The sequence below is a fragment of the Falco rusticolus genome, chromosome 9, assembly GCF_015220075.1.
Source record: "Falco rusticolus isolate bFalRus1 chromosome 9, bFalRus1.pri, whole genome shotgun sequence".
NCBI classification, from domain to species: domain Eukaryota; kingdom Metazoa; phylum Chordata; class Aves; order Falconiformes; family Falconidae; genus Falco; species Falco rusticolus.
In genome coordinates, this window is record NC_051195.1 from 47,473,324 (window position 1) to 47,489,348 (window position 16,025).

At 54.8% G+C, this 16,025-nt stretch overlaps 1 protein-coding gene and 1 long non-coding RNA gene across 2 annotated transcripts; one reads left to right on the forward strand and one right to left on the reverse strand.

Moving 5' to 3' along the window:
• Positions 1-76: 76 nt before the first annotated feature.
• On the reverse strand, positions 77-10,416 carry AGPAT2 (1-acylglycerol-3-phosphate O-acyltransferase 2). Its single transcript, XM_037400033.1, has 6 exons — positions 10,161-10,416; positions 5,917-6,050; positions 5,209-5,384; positions 4,939-5,034; positions 3,179-3,251; positions 77-2,265 (listed from the first exon to the last, which is right to left on the reverse strand). Exons 1-6 carry the CDS (start codon positions 10,346-10,348, stop codon positions 2,114-2,116), a joined length of 819 nt encoding a protein of 272 aa, XP_037255930.1. The 5' UTR covers positions 10,349-10,416; the 3' UTR covers positions 77-2,113.
• Positions 10,417-10,457: 41 nt separating this feature from the next.
• Positions 10,458-15,833, forward strand: LOC119153467. Its single transcript, XR_005106149.1, has 3 exons — positions 10,458-10,563; positions 13,440-13,498; positions 15,578-15,833. It is a non-coding gene; the product is annotated as an uncharacterized LOC119153467 (long non-coding RNA).
• Positions 15,834-16,025: the final 192 nt, after the last annotated feature.

The following is a 16,025-nucleotide window of genomic DNA, read 5'->3' on the forward strand; positions in this document are numbered from 1 at the left end:
GAGCCCAGGGGTCAGCACCCTTCTCCCCCTTGCAGCAGCCCTCCTCCCTCAGCTCCCACAGAAGACCAGGAGTCTCTTTAATTTAAATAACCATAGGTGTACTTTTTTTTTTTTTCCTCTCTCCTTAAAAGCACATAACATTATTCTCAACCCAATTAAAAGTGAACAGCAGAGAACTGCACAGAGGCACTGCTCCCTCCTCCCAGGCTCGGATGTTGCAGGATTCACTCTGTGGATGTGGTTATCACCCCCAGGACCCTCCTGGGCTTAACCTCCATGACAGCCCTTTATCTGCCACTCTTACAAAGTGCTGGTTTGGTTCCCATCCTCCCACCCCGACCCGTCCCACAGCGGGTCTGACCCCTGAGTCTGTACTGTAAGGCCCCTCCAGTAAAGCCCCTTGGCCTCCACCAGCACAGCCCGAAGGCTCCCTCCCTCGGGGACCAATGGCTCTATGGGAACTCCCTGCCAGTCCCAGTTGAGGCTTTAACCCCAAAATGCCATATGACCACAATGCCACCAACGCAGGCAGCAAAAGCCAGATTCAGTGGTTACCAAGTAGCCACAGGTGACTTATCGCAAAGTTATAAAGCCTGCGCCATGAACAGGAGAGCTAAAGCCCCCCAGAACCATGGGCCTGACCCAGCCTTGCTCTTTGCAGGTGGCATCAACACTTGGGCAGGTCCCAGCACGGGATCCAGGAGCCCTGCTAGTCCATCACCCCAAAGCACAGGGGAAACCCGTTTATCTGAACAGGGAAAGGAGTTCATTTCCCCCAAAGGGAGAGCTGAAGCCTTCCATGCCCCTGTCCAGTTGCAGCTCACCCACCCTGCAGCACTGCAGGAGCTTTACAAGCCCTGCAGAGCGGTTCCACCGAGATCAGCAAAGACACACGGGATAGGCACCATCTTTCGGCCAGTGCTGACCATGACAAGCGGCAAAACGAGCGTGACAGAGCCCTTTGCATCTTCAGTGGGTACTGCAGACACCAGGATGCCTGCTGCAACCAGGCTGAACCACCGCCACGGCAGGCGGTTGGCAGCACAGTTTCCCCAACACCGAGGAGGCTCTGAGCCAAGCCAGGTGCACAACACACACAGTATCCAGAGGTGTGCCACCACACATGAGGACAGGTTTGCCCAGGACTCCAGCAGATCTGTGCAGTTTTCAAAATCAAGCTGGTGGCTCTGAATGGTAGAAACAGGCATGGGGTTTCATTCAGAAGGTGACTAAGCCAGCAAGACTGGACAGCATTCACCTAAACACTGCCCAGACCATATATGCTGGCTTGGTCAGACTGCAGCTTCCCTCTCCACTGTTGCACCCCCTCAATGACCAAGGGCACTTGTTCAGACAAGGCAATCAAGTCTTAAGAGACACCAAGACTGGCTCCACACATTCCCCTTTGTGGCCCAGCTGAGGTTATTGGCCCTAGGTGCTTCCTTCAGAAGTGAAAGACTTGGCTCAGGAGTACCTGGGCAACGCAGAGCCCCAGCACAAGATATTGCTGTGACACAAGGGTCTCTCAAGGTGACAGGCCCTGCCCCAGAGATGGCCCCTGTGGGCTGCACCGTGCCAGATGGCAGCACTCTGGGCTGCCCAGGGAGGATGCCACACTCCCAGCACTGCTGAGGAGCCAGATCCTAGATTTTCACCCGATTCTCAGCCCTGTTTGAGCAGCAGAGTTATGCAGGTACAAACTACTGCCTGGTGGTTTCCATCTGGGACGGCACAGGGCCAGGCCAGCACTAGCTGAGCCTGCAGGAACACTCACGTGAGGCAGAGCCCAGCCTCCAGCCAGGTTTTCGCTGTCAGCCCATGCCAGCTGCCTGGGCTGGGAGAACTCACCTCTCTGGTCATTGAGCCCTTTGGTAGCACAAGTTTGATGCCTGAGAAATTCAGAAAAAGGAGAAGTTTCATTGTGAGAAAATGAACCCATAAGAGAAATCCACTCAACAGGGAACCTCAGCGCTGGCTTGACACCCTGTGTGTGCCATTTCCATGGTGTTCCCAGAGTTAGAAGTCACTGCTGAGGAACAGGAGTTCCTTCAGTATTTGGCAACAGAGAAGTCGCTTCAGCCACCACCACGTGGTGACACCACTGAAGAAGCATCTAGGATGAGTCCTTTGCCTCATTTGGACGGCCGGACAGCCTGAAGAGGGTCTCCCTCATAGTGCAGAAGCATTTGTCAGTGAGGTCAGAGACATCATCTGATGTCAGGCCTTTGGTCTCTATTGGAGGCAGAACCTCAACCTTGATTTTGCCTAGAAAAAAGAGAAGAGCCTATAAGAAATCCACACACCACAGGAGCACCGTTCTCTTCCCTCCTAGGATCCCTGCTCCCTGCACCCTGGACAGCCCCAGCACAGCCCTCATACCCTTATAGGGCTTCAGGCACCCACCCCTGGGACACAGGCTGATCTCAGCGGTAAAAGATTGCACTGGGGATTAGACCCTGCCCTCAGACAGCTGGGCCAGGTGAGCATTTCCCTTGTGCCCCAAACTGACACCCCAGCAAAAGCCTGCCCCTTTGCAAGGCTGCTGCCTGCTCTGCCCCAGCCTGATGGCCAAGAGAGCAGGGGCAGCCCAGGGCCATGGACCCACTCAGCTTCAGGGCTGTGCCAGGCACAGCCAGCACCAGGTGCTCCCTTCATCTGCTTCTGTCCAACCCTCCTGCCTCTGGCTGGCTCCAGCCATCCAGGCAGGGAGCACAGCAAGCACAGCTTCCTCCCACAAATGAATTAGTGCTCCAAGTTGACTGAAAGCCAACATTCTGTCCAGCGCTTGTAGTGACAGACTTCAGAGCCCTGGTATGACCAGGTTCCTTTGTTTCCTTGAAAGGGGTCTCTGCTTTGAAAGATCAGGAGGCAGAGCACACTTGCTTCTTCCCCCAAGCCCTCACCACACGATTTGGGCTGTGCCAGTTATGACATGGAGAGGCGGTGTCCAATTATTAATGGGAACATCCCTCACTGTATTTAATTACATTCTTTCCTGAGTTAACCCAGCCCAGGGTCTGGTGCCAAGTGCTTTGAACTGACTCCACACATCTCCCAGAGGGAATCCTGTTCACCCCAACTCTGCTTCCCTCCCACACCCTTGGGAGCCAGATCTTCACATGGTATGGCATCAACCCTGTCTCCAAGTGACTGTAAAGACGCTTGGGCTCTTCAGTACCTGATGTAAACAGATTCTTCTTTGGGTTATAAAAGGTGGTGAAGGAGGAATACACCACAGGGATCACTGGTACCTTGGGGAAGAAGATGAAAAAGAGAAGTTACTTGCACTGCAGCAATGCAGGAAGGCAGGCCAGAGATAAGCAGCAAACCTCATGCAGCAGAGCTGACCGGGCCCAGCTCTCAGACACACAGGGTCCACACAGCCCCACAAGCTAGATGCACTTCCAAAGGCTGGGACAGTCAAGAGTCAAATGGGACCAAACCCACTCCCCAGCAACTGAAGGCACTAGGGCCAAGTTACACTTCAGTCTCAGGTCAGCACTGGCTCTCAAGGGCTCCTCATCCCAAGACAGGCTTCAAAACCCAGGTATTTTCTGACCTGCAAACATTGAAAGATGCCTATTTTGACAGGCCTTGCTGTGCTGTACAAGCAGGCCAGCTGGTGTGCCTTCAGCTTCTAATAAAAGGAGTCACCACTTCCAATCAATTGCTCCCAGGGAAGCTTCAGTCAGGCAGACACACAGCCAGGAAGGCAGGCAGAGTCATTATTTCAGTGCTGATAACAGACATTATCTACAGCCGGTGACTCAGGGGGACTGTTGGCAGAAGTGGGTACCATTTCCACTGTACTTTCCTTCCAGCAGCTGCCAGCCCCTGCCTCAGTTGCATCACCCTGGCAGGAATGGGGATATATGGTACAACGCAGGCTACACCCTGGGTTTGGCCAATCAGACCCAGCAAAAGATCTGGCACCTACTCCCTTCTCCAGGATCCCTGCTACAACACCTCTTTTAGGGAAAGCAGTTTCCCCTCAGGCCTCAAGTCATCCCGGTCCTGAGAAGTGAGGCAGAGCATGCATGGGAAGGCAAGGCACCCACCTCCTCCCAGCTGCCTCTCCAGCACCTAGGTCCCAGCACCTGGGAGCCAAGCAGGGTGGCCCAGCTGCCAGCAACCACCTGGGCCCACGCAGCACAGCCAGGTCTTCAGCGTCCCTGGCACACTGCCCCAGAACCCTGCCCAGACAAGCACTGCTGCTCCTTTGGAGCACTGACAGCTCTAGCTCTCCAAAGCCAAGGAGCAGTTTGCCTGCTCCCCCACTAACTGCTCGTGGATCTTGTAATTTTGGAGAAAGAATGCATTTAAGGCCCACCAAGAAGTACCAGATGGCTGTCTGGGAGGGAGCAGCTAATTCCACACAGAGCAAGCTCAGATGTTGCTCTAAAGTACTAGCATTAACATCCTGGATCAACACCATGCTATTGCAACCTGGGGGACCGAGAAATGCATCAACAGCTTTGGGATTCCCTAGGCAAGCTTTAAAGCCCGCTGGGCTCCCTGCCAGAAGCCAGCTGTGTGCTGCAGCCATGCTCCCAGGAGCAGGGCACAGATACTGCACCGCCACACTGCCAGGTGCCTGCAAAGCCCAGAGGTAGGGGGTCCACTGTGCCAGTGCCCCATGCTCTGCCCTCCAGATGGGACACTGGGACTGCAGTACTGGGGCAGCCAGGAGAGAGGACAAAGCAGCTTCTCTTGTCTGCAGTCACCCACCCACAGGGGTCAAGTCCCTGTCACACAGGACAGAAAAGGCTCTTTGCTCCTGCTGGGACTTATGATACCTAATGGTTTAGCTGAGGAGCTCAGCTATGACCTGGGAACATAGCTTACTTGAGAGCAAATAAACTATTCCACTGCATGACCAGTCTGCAAGGCCACTGCAAAAGCATTCAGGGTCCCCATGCAGGGGCAAAGCACTGTTACCTGTGCCTGGACAGCAAGGTGGAATGCTCCTTTCTTGAATGGCAGCAAATCCCCGGTGCAGTTCCTCGTGCCTTCTGGGTACACCCATACCTTCACCTGTATGTGGTAAGGTAAAGCTCTGCTCTAGCAATCTACTTGCAGTGTGGATTGGCAAGGCCAAGCCACCAGACAGCCTTGCCAAGAGCTGCAGGTGGCTGTAACCAGGTGAGCCAGCACCAGGAGTGCCACATCCCTCCATGCCACCCCACCAAGCACCACAGTCACACTCACATTGTCAGTTGCCATAGTCTTGGCCACCTCTGCCATCACCATCTTGGCACTGGTGGTGCTCTTCCTGTTGATGAAGATGACACCACCGAGGTAGATGATGAGCCCCACAGTGCCGGTGTACATCAGCTCTTTCTTGCCCACCTGGACACAGTTGTTGGGCAGGACCTCCATCAGCCCTAACGTGATGGCAGAGGGTGAGACCCAGCAGTCACCCCCCCCGCCTGCACTCAGATGGGACAAGAGACACAATCTGAGGTGTGGAGAGGGGTACTAGGGACAGGCCAGCGCCTCGTTTCCCTGCTGGCTTCTGCTGCCATCAGCAGAGCAGAAGAAGACTCAGCACAGCAGAATTACAGCAGCAGAGTGGCTGCAGTTCATAGCAATTCCCCTCAAAAGGCAGCTCACTCCTTGGCCCCAGGGTGCTCAGTAGGGGCGCCCAGCACACTGACACACATGCCAGGCCAGCCAGTGCTATCAGAGAGGCAGGGAAGTAAGAGGGAGCCAAGAAGCACATGAAGCTCAGCAGGGGTGCGATTGTTCAGCACTAGGAAAGACCCTTCCTTGCAGCCAGCACCGAGAGAAAGCTGTACCAGCTGGCTCAGTAGCACAGACCAGCCAGGGCAGGGGGCTGCTTGGCCAGGAGATACGAGCAGGATTTCTCTGATGGTGAGCAAGGGAACTGCCCCCTCCCTCCCTGCAGCTCCTCACCCATCATGTCAAGGATGCTCTGGTGGTTGGACACAATGATAGCAGGGCCTTCCACTTCGAAGTTCTTGAGTCCCTTCACCTCAAACCTCAGGCCAAAGAAATACTTGAAGGTCTTGACCACAGTTTTGATGATTCTGCAGATGAGAAGAGCAGTCAGCAGAGGACAGGGAGGTGCCAGGGTCTGCTATACACAGGGTGGGTGGAAGGAGACAAGAAGAGCTCTGTGACAGAGAACCTAGTCTCATTTGCCCTGTGGCCCACCTGGGTGTCTGTCCTGCACAGTTCCACGTGCTTCAGTTGTATGCTAAGCCCTGTCCACTCCCAGTATGGGAATTTTACTGGAAGTCTAGGAGAAGCTGATTATAAGTTTGAGGCTGGTACAGCCAGACTCAATGGTTCATGCTTCCTTCAGGCTGTCAGCATCAGCTCACAACCAGGCTCACTATAGGCTCTTTGGGAGAGACAAGTCCAGCCTAGCACAGCTGCAAGAGCCCTGCAAACAGAGGGCAAACTGGAAGCCCTCCAAAGTCCAGGAGGGAGGGATGCTGGTTTCAACACTGGATCAGGGACCACTCCTGCTGCTGCCAGTCTTACCCATTCAGTGCTGTTTGTTTCGGCCTATGCCATGGCTGTAGTCTGCTCCAATGCTACCAATGATGAGCAGAGCCCCACAAGTTGTTTACACAGTTCTCCTAGGAGCTGCTACTCCCTAGCACACGGGTATTAGCCTGAACACCCATCACCCAAGAAGGCTCTGCCAGTTCTGCTCCTTGCAATGCTGGAAGATGCGGCTTAAAAATACAGACAAACACAGGGTGCCATTACTCCACAGGAGTCCAAGAAAGATGGAGAATGAAGGTGAGAAACCCTTGCCTGTACCATGCAAGGATGCAAGCAGCAAATGGGATGCTCCCCACACAGCTTGGCAGAGGCTAGGTGCCTCTGGCAAACACATCTTCAAGCTAATAACTTTTGCCCGTCAGTTCAGTTCCCCAGCAGATCTACAGGTCTGTTCACAAAGCTCTCAGCTTTCTTCCGCTACCCCTGAGGGCTGGGGGCCCAGCTAGCATGCTGGACACGCCAGCAGCTCCACTCAGCCCTGCCAACGCATGGAGCAGGCTGCCATGCCCTTGCTGCACACATCCCACCCAGGCTCGCTGGCCAAGACCCAGCCAGTTCTTGGGAGTAGGGCCCATCTATGCCACCCCCAGACAGGTGGGAGCTGGGGATCCTCCAACTCGGCCAAAGGACACAGCCAGAAGCTGGCAGCACACAGTGGCTATTTTGGGCAGGGGAGCAGCCATTTGCCAGAACAGGAGGCAGAGGAGCTTGCACATGAACAAAGCTGCCAGAAGCAGCCACCACCTCTGCTCTGCTCTCCCCTACCCTAGAGCAGATTCAGGAGCTGACCTGCCCTCCCAGCAAGCATCTGGATGCCCTGCTTCAGGGCCCACTTTCTCCCTGGCTGACAAGAGATGGAGCTTTCCTCTCTGTAGGAGGTGACCATGGGACAGCACCAGCTTCTCCCCCACCACACAGTCCAGCTGGAGAGCCATGCAGCACCATCAGCCCAGGAAGCATCCCTGTCGCCCAGGGTGGGAGGCGAGCACCTGGTCAGCATTTCATCCTAGCTTGGCAGCAGCTTCCAGCATCCACTCTTAGAAGTATCTCCACCCCTGTTACCAGCTCTTCAACGACACACCTCTGTCAATGCAACCTTCTCCAGCTTGCACCTACTCACAGTGCATTTCATACCTCTGTGGGGTGCCCTGCCATGCAGACCGCCCAGGCATGGGCTTTGACACTGGAGTTCAGGTCAGGACAATGACCACAGGTGACACAGCCCTGTTCAGTCCCTGTCATTCAAACTTGCTGCAAAGCTTAGAGCCGCACCCAGGGAAAGGACACTGGGAAGTACACAGGCTGCAGAGCTCCTGAGCACCACGGGCCTGCACAGAGGTTATGGGAGTGCAGTTCAGGTGACGAGATGAGGGGTCAGGTGAGGAGAGGCACGGTGACACAAATCAGTGAGGTCATGGTGGATGCCATGCCACCAAACTGACCTACATCCCACTTCTCCTCCCTTCCAACTGCCAACCAAAATAGAGGTCACTGCTCTGGAAGTCACACTGCTCACTAACTGCTAGGAGAGGCTGGTTACACATTACTCAAGAGCAACCATCCAACTTCCTCCTACCAGTAAGTAGCCAGAGCTTCCTTGCACAAGATGTAGCCTGAGTCACTGAAAGAGGCAAAGGGGCAGAGCTCAGAGCAAGCAAAGAACCACCAGGTGACTGGCAGCCCTGCTGAGCTGGCCATGTCACTCACAGGGTTAAGCACATGGGTCCTACTCCCCTCTAACCCTGCAAGCTGCTTCTCTGCTGGTATGAATGATCCTGACTTGGTGCAGTCAAAGCTGCAGAGAGCTGTAAATCTGGCATCCTTACTGCCAGATACAAGGAGAGAGTAGAAAACTGAAAGGAAATGTGCCTTTTCAGTGTATCTGTGACAGCCTGAGTTCAAAAGCCAGCAGACCCCAGCTTCATGCGCTCTGCTTCACAGGCTGTGACAGAGGCCTTTTTAGGATCCTCTGATTTCAAGGATTAATGAAGTGTGCTAACCAGATTGGAAGCTCTTGCAAGACATTTTGCTGTTAGATAAACAGCTCTATCTCTACCAGACACAGAGGGCAACCTCCTCCAAGTCACACCAGCTTGGCACTGGAGCCAGGAGCACAGCAAGGACGGGGCGTTCTGCACCAGGCAGTGACACTGTTATCACTGTCTGTCCACCAGCACATGCTCTGCTCCAACCCCCTTCCCCGAGCCAGAGTATGCACACTGGGATGTTGCAGTAATAAGGAACTCACTGGATCACCTCAGCCACAGACCTCCCGGGGCTGCGATACTTGACTAGGATCACCACCCAATGCCAGTACATGGAAACGATGGGCTTAAATTACAGGAAAAGGGTGGTTCTGGCCAGAATTCAGCTCTGGGTTTCAACACGAGAAGCTGTCCAGTGCAAGGAGCTCTTGTTCCCAAGTAGTTCCTTTAAGTTTACTGAAGATTATTTGCAAAGTTTTACGGGTGGGGAAGAAAAAAAAAATTGAGAGTGCCTCTGTAACTGACATCATAAATTCTCCCAGCTGCACAGCTGTTTGTGCGTTAGAAAGCTACTCCTGAGCAAGCCAAAGCTGGAGACGGAGCTAGGCTGGAGATCCCAGAGCAGACTGCTGTTTCCAGTGTCTGGGCCACAGCACCACAGCAGATCACAGACCATCGACTTGGGCAGGCAGAGCAGAGCCCACAAGGCAGGATGTCGGTGCCCTGCGCCCACTCACTCCACCCCAAGTCCTGCCTGTGAGTGCCAGACTGTAAAGCAAAGTCCAACTCCATCAGCTGAGACACTGCCTAACCTTTGATCCAAAGGGATGTAGGAAGACAACAGGGCTCCCCTTTCCCCCCACACCCACACAACTTGGCCCTGACAATGGATAGTTAGAGCACATAAATAGCTGCCTACAGGAGAGCAAAGCAAGGAGCCCACATTCTCCTGTGCTGCCAGCAGATGTGCCAGCCCTGCCCTTAAAATGTGCCTTCGCATGTAGAGGAGCTGCTGGACAACAGCAGCTCCTCAGCCACCGCCCCAGGCACCCTGTCAGAGGACACAGGCAGCCAGGCCTGACGACAAGCAGTGTGCTCCAGGCCGCAGCATGGCTGCCCTGCTCCTTGCACCAGGCCAAGGGCAGCATATTAAACACCGTGTGCCAGTGGGCAGCCCTGCTGGCATCACCTCTGCTTCTGGAGGTGGGGAAAAAATAAAAAAAAAAGCTCCAAGCAAACACTGGTGTCATGGAGCTTTCCCCAAAAGCTGTGCGGCCCCTGGGGCACAGTCACCTGCCACCATCCTCACACCTGCCAGGCCCCTCATCCCTCAGCAGGGCCCTCTGAGGGCAAGGGCACAGCCATGGGCCACAGCAGCTCCCAGCACCCTCCATGAGCCAAGAGGCAACCCTGCTGCCACAGGGGTGGCCACCCGAGGGTCTGCTGCCACAGGCCTGAGGTAAAAGAGGCCACCACCACCACCACTCCCCTCCCCCTGCCACCACCACCAGGTGAGGACTGAAACCGACCCCCCCAGCCTGCATTTCACCCACCCGTGCCTTAGCCCTGCCACTCCACCCGTGTCCGCGGGGCTGCCTCGCTCCCTCCGCCGCCTCAGGCGCCCCCCCACTCACCCACCTCATGTTCTTGACGGTGCGGCCGCCGTTGACCAGGAGGCAGGCGGGCACCGTCAGCGCCGAGGCAACGACGCACAGCAGGCAGTAGAGGCCGATGCGCAGCGCGAAATTGACGGCGGGGCTGAGCTCCATCAGGACGTGGAGCAGCAGCAGCACCGCCGCGCCCCACAGCAGCCACCCCAGCTCCATCCCTCACCGCCCAGCTCGGCCGAGACGCCACTACCACCGCCGCCGCCGCGCCGAGCAGCATGCGCTGCCCCCGCCTTATGTGGGCGGCGCGGACGGCGCGGCCCGGCCCGCCCGCCGCTCCCCGCCCCGCCGCTCCCCTCAGGCGTGGCGTGGCGGGCCCGTCCCCTCAGGTGGAGGAGGGCGGTTCCCTTAGGCGCTGCGACCGGTCCGCTCAGGTACGGCGAGGCAGCCGGTCCCCTCAGGAGAGGCAGCCGGTCCGGTCCCCTCAGCCGCCGCGGCCGATCCCCTCAGGCGCGGCGGGGCGGGGCGGTCCCCTCAGGTGCAGCGGGCCGGTTCCCTCAGGCGCGGTGGGGCGGGCCGGTCCCCTCAGGCGCCGCGGCCGATCCCCTCAGGCGCGGCGGGGCGGGCCGGTCCCCTCAGGTGCAGCAGGCCGGTTCCCTCAGGTGCCGCGGCTGGTCCCCTCAGGCGAGGTGTTGTGGACTGGTCCCCTCAGGCGAGGCAGCCGGTCCCCTCAGGTGCAGCGGGCCGGTCCCCTCAGGTGAGGAGGGAGTGTCCCCACAGGGAGCTGTGGGGGCTCAGTGTCCCCTCACACTGCAGTGTGGGTCTGGGTGCCCTCACAGCATGGAAAGGAGGGGGTTTCCTCACCTCGTGGAGTCTTGTGGGGTCTTTGGGTACCTCATGGTGCCATCAGTGGGGGTTTTCACACCCTTCGTGGTGCCATATAAAGTCTTTAGGGTCCCCTCATGGCATGGTGAGGGCTTTGGGTGCCTCATGGTGCTGTGGGGGGGGTTGGGACCCTTACGGTCTAGGGGCTTTTGGTCTGTTCATGATGCTGTGTGGGGGCTTTTGGTCTCTCATGGCATGGTGAGGAGGACTTTGGAGGTCCCTTATGGTGCCTATGGGGCCTTTGGGGTCCCTTATAGTGCCATGTAGGATCTTCAGGTCCTTCATAGTACTTTATGGGGCCTTTGGGGGTCCCTCATGGTGCCATGTAGGCTCTTCAGGTCCCCTCATGGCATGGTGTGGGGTTTTGGGTACCCTCTTGTTATTATGTGAGAGTTTTGGGTCCCCCCATGGTGCCATGTTGGGTCTTTGGGTCCTTCTTGGCACAGTGTGGGGTCTTAGGGTCCATCACAAAAATTCCTAACTGGCTGAGGTCAGCATGAGTCAGTAATGAATTTTTGTGACAGATCCCCACTCCCCCCATCTCCCTGCCCCTCATCTCCCCCACGTCCTCTGCTGGTGCTTGATGCTGGTTTTCCACTGGCACAAATGTGCTGAGTGGGATGGAGCTTTCCCCACTGGCGTTGGGGTTAGCTCAGCATCAGGCCCAACAGCTTTGGGGGTGCGAAGCTGGCAAGGCAGATGAAAGCATGTCTGCTGGAACTGACACAAACTGTTTCACTGGCCTGAGCAGGTTTTGCAACACTTTTTATAGCAAAACCCCAGTCCCGTGGGTGGCGGTGACTTCACCGGGGTAAGATGTGACCCTGGCACTGCAGTCCCGAGCATCCTCTTGGCATCCACAGCTTTTCAGCTCTTGGAAAACTCAAGGAAAAGTGATTTTCCTTTTCCAAATAACGCTTGTTCCCTCGGCTCTCCCTAGACTCAACAGCAGAGGTAGTGGGCTGTTCCCACATGAGCTTTCACCAAAACAGCGAGGCTCACTGCATTTTTACTGCTCCTGAGCAGCTTTAATGCTTGAAGCAGGAGACAAGCTCCTCTCTGCTGGAGAGCTCAGGGCCGGCACTCCCTACAGCTGCCAGGCAATGACATCTCAGAGCTGGTCTCATGATTCCTGCTAATGCCACAAAGAACCCTTATTGTATTAGCATCTCGATGCAGCATTAGATTAATCCCTTCAGCCTGCGTTGTACAGGCTGTTCAGAGAGCCTTGCTCCAGCGCTGTGCCAGACAGCATATGCCTGGGAAGTCACTGAGACCTTTTCAGCTGAACATATGCTGGCCCAGAGCAATTCTGCATTATCCTCGTGACTTTCGCTTTTGTTGACATGGGAAGAAAGTCACTAGTGATCTGTCACTGGGGCATCATGCGATCCAATCCGCTCAACTTACAAATGCCGGCTGACATTAGGAAAGTGAAATGCGAATTCCAGCACAGCCATGGTGCCGATGGCAAACAGCATTAGCAGATACAGCATGGTAGGGATGGTAGTTGCACGTTTGCTTTGTGTGTGGGCTCCTGAAGGAGCTCAGCTGTAATTCTCTTCTCCCCACGCTCTCCAACAGATTATCTGGAGTAATGCAAATGAAATGTTTGATATTAGTTTGTAGCTCAAGGAAGGGGAGTGATTTCTGATGCCAGATTAGAAGCCAGACATGGGCCTGCCTGCTAGCAAGCAGAGCTGTCACACTGAGTTATTTCATAAGGCAAGTGGTTATGCTGCCAGATGACGACAGCCTGTGCATTAACATTATCATAACAAACTGCCTGATGGAAGAGGGCCTGTGAGCCTCAGTGTGCTGCATAACGCAACAGGGATCACGTCATCAGCCCTGAAACATGTCTGTTTTTGGGCAGAGGCAAAGGCAACCCCCTCCTTGCCCTCCCAAGCAGCAGCAGCCAGAATGAAGCAGTTCCAAATTATTTAAAAAAAATAACCAGCTTGCTAGATTGCACTGTGTGTTTTGCATATTTAAACTACCAACTGAATTATTTAGATGCATTGCAAGTGTACCCTGCAGGTAGTCTAGCTGAGCAGGGTCCACAAACACTGGCAGAAGCGAGCACCCAGCCAGTGCCGAGCAGGCAGTAAATCCTTTGTGGCAGGGGCTGCCTGTTGAGGGTGTATGTGGCACCCAGTGCCTCTCAGCACCCTCAGCAGAGACTTCAAAAAGCTGCCTCAAGTAAGAGCCCTAACAGCAAAGCGTTGTGAGGAGAAGGGTCCACACAGCATTGCTGATGGTGGGATTCCTGTGGCTGGGTCTGTGGCAAGCCATAAAGCCAAGAGTATTAACTTTGGCCTTAGTTTTCTGATGTCTTATAATAATTCGTCTGTGTTTTTTATCTTTTATTTGCCTTAATTTATTGCTTCCCTTGGAAACATGTAACCTTGCTTTTGATGACTAGCTTCTGACTGGAAAAGAAATGGAGCCAGGGAGAACATCTCCTACGCGTGTGGGGAGAAGGTGAGCAGAGAAGGGAAAAGAGGGAAGGCATTCAGCAGGGTAGGAAGGAAGGAGAGATGTGTCCATCGCCTGGAGTCAGCATGCGGGGCTGAGCAGGTTGTGGAGCAGCGGGAGGTTCAAAGCCAGCCGGGTGCTCCCGGGAGGCACAGGCTGAGCAGAAGGAGGGCTGGGTCTGTTTGCAGAGCAGCATCTCAGTCCTGGCTGCCACACCATGCATCTGCCCTTGACTTCCTGCGGTGTCTTTGGCAACTGTACCCAGCAGCCTGCTTCTCTTCACCTCCTGCCAAGGGACATGTGATGAAAGCAGCAGCTGGGTTTGGTGACATTAAAGCAGGGGGAGGAGGAAGTACCCAGCCAAGCTTCTTCATTCTTGGCCATGTCAAGGCATGCATGTGCGTGGCTTGTGAGGCCTCCCAGGAAGGGCTGGTCGTGTGGGCAGCGCAAAGCCCTGGGTTGCTCAAGCTCCTACACAGCAATCCCTGCTGCTGGGTGCTGCAAAGCAGCTTCAATTGCCAGGAACCTGACAACAGTAAGATGATCCACACATGTGATAAAACTTCTTCCAGACCTCTATGTCAGTCTATCCACCCATCCACTGATCCATCCTCTTCCCTCTTTACCTGTCTCAACTAGCAGCTGGCTTTGAGAGACGTCTCAGAGCCTGGCATCACTGCGTCTCATCTCTGTGTAGCTTGGGGTACAGAAAACAGCTCAGCATCCTGATACAGAGGTAGCCACACTGCTGTAGCTTGTTCCCATGTAGGCAGAGCTACTGACCAGTAACCTGGAGCGTCTTTGCATCAGTAAGCAAGGCTGCCCTAGGGGCTGACACCAGTAGGAAGGCATCACTGAAATCTTCTGGAAGTGTTGCCCTGGCAAGGACAGTGAAGAGTTCTGACCTGGGCTCTGCTGTATCTACTGCTGTGCACTGCAGAGCCCACTGCAGGCCACTCGGCAAGGCAAGGCTGGTGGTTAAGAGCGGTTTGTGCAGAGGATGTGGGTGAATCCCATTTCCCTCCCAGTTGTTTCAGCTTAAAAGGGGCACCAGTGCATGGGAGGTGAAGTCCTCCTGCTACTTCTCATGTGGGTGGTATGGAAGCCGACGGCTGAGCCCACGCTTGCACAGGCAGAGCCTCAGACTGAACCCCCCAGCTGCTGCCTTGGCTCCTGCTGCCCAGCGGTCACTCCCTTTAGCTGCTGTGCTTTTAAGCAGTAACACGTCAGTGTGCTCGTGACAACTGAGTAAACACTTGGGGAGGAACTGGGCTGTCGACTCAGAGTGGTTTGAATGTAAGCACTGCAGTTACCCACAGGACTACGTAGCAACAGGGTTGCGTAAAAAGCAGAAGCATGAGATTGCTGAGCTGCCGTGGTGCTGGGGTTCTGCATGCACAGCCTCCGCTGGCCACTGGAAAGAGACACCCTGAGGGAGTTTGACTCCGGGAACATGCAACTAAGAGAGGAACATATTGCAAAAATATATTAGATATAGGTACAGAGCCTTCCTTCCTGTAACCTTTACTCACCATAACTCGATTGAGAAAGCAAGTGCGTTACGGCTCGGATGTTCGCTCCAGCCAGGCATAGTTTTATGGTCCCCATTTGTCAGGGCTGGGGTGCTTCACAGGTTTCAGACCTCACATAGCCTGTGCTCTGCAGGTGCCTTGGGACACCCAGCCCTGCTGCTTAACCCACCTAAAACCATTTCTCAGCCGTGCTTTTTAAAGATCTGCTTTCTCTGATCTTGTCTTACCTCTGCCTTGAAAAACGCAACCAGTTATTTAAATCCACCTAAGATACAAGGCTGATTTGGCATGGTGCTTATCCGCATGAGGAACACCACACAAGCAGCCCCACTAAGTGCCAGGGCACTGTCCCCTGGCTGTCAGTGAGGCTGGAGGTTGGTGTTTGCAGAGTCAATGTACCAGGAGTCAAGGATTACTACTAGGGCTTACACCCCAGCATGCTTCCCAGCACTGCTTTTTATTTTTTTCTTCTGGCAGACTGTGCCAAAAACAGGAGGCAGCAAAAACATGAGGCTGCAAGTTCTTACTGTTGCATTTGCATTTCTACACCCAGGCTGGAAATCCCCCTGCACCTGATGTTCTCTGCAAGACATCGCACCATCCGCCCCAGCTGAGGCTCTGAGTAAAATAAGAGTGTACCAAGCACAGGACACAGCCTTGGAAACCACATCTCCGCTGGCTGCTGCACTCGAGCTCCTCTGGTCCCAAGGCTGTAAAATTGGAATTGCTTTTCTTTTTTATTTTCCCCATTTGCAATAGGATTAGGCTTTTTCCCAAATGTCATGCATAAATAAAAGGAATCAAATTGTTTCTAATGGATTTTGTACTGGTGGAAGGGGCTGGTGTTTGACCTGGAGACTGATGGACTGAACATGGAAGGCAAAGCCATTAGCCAAAGGCTTCTCTTGATGGGCAGCCTGGCACTGGAGAAGGGTTTGCTGTGTCTCCCATGTCAAAGACTCATCTCAGGAGGCCACCAGCCAGCAGTGGTATAACGTGCC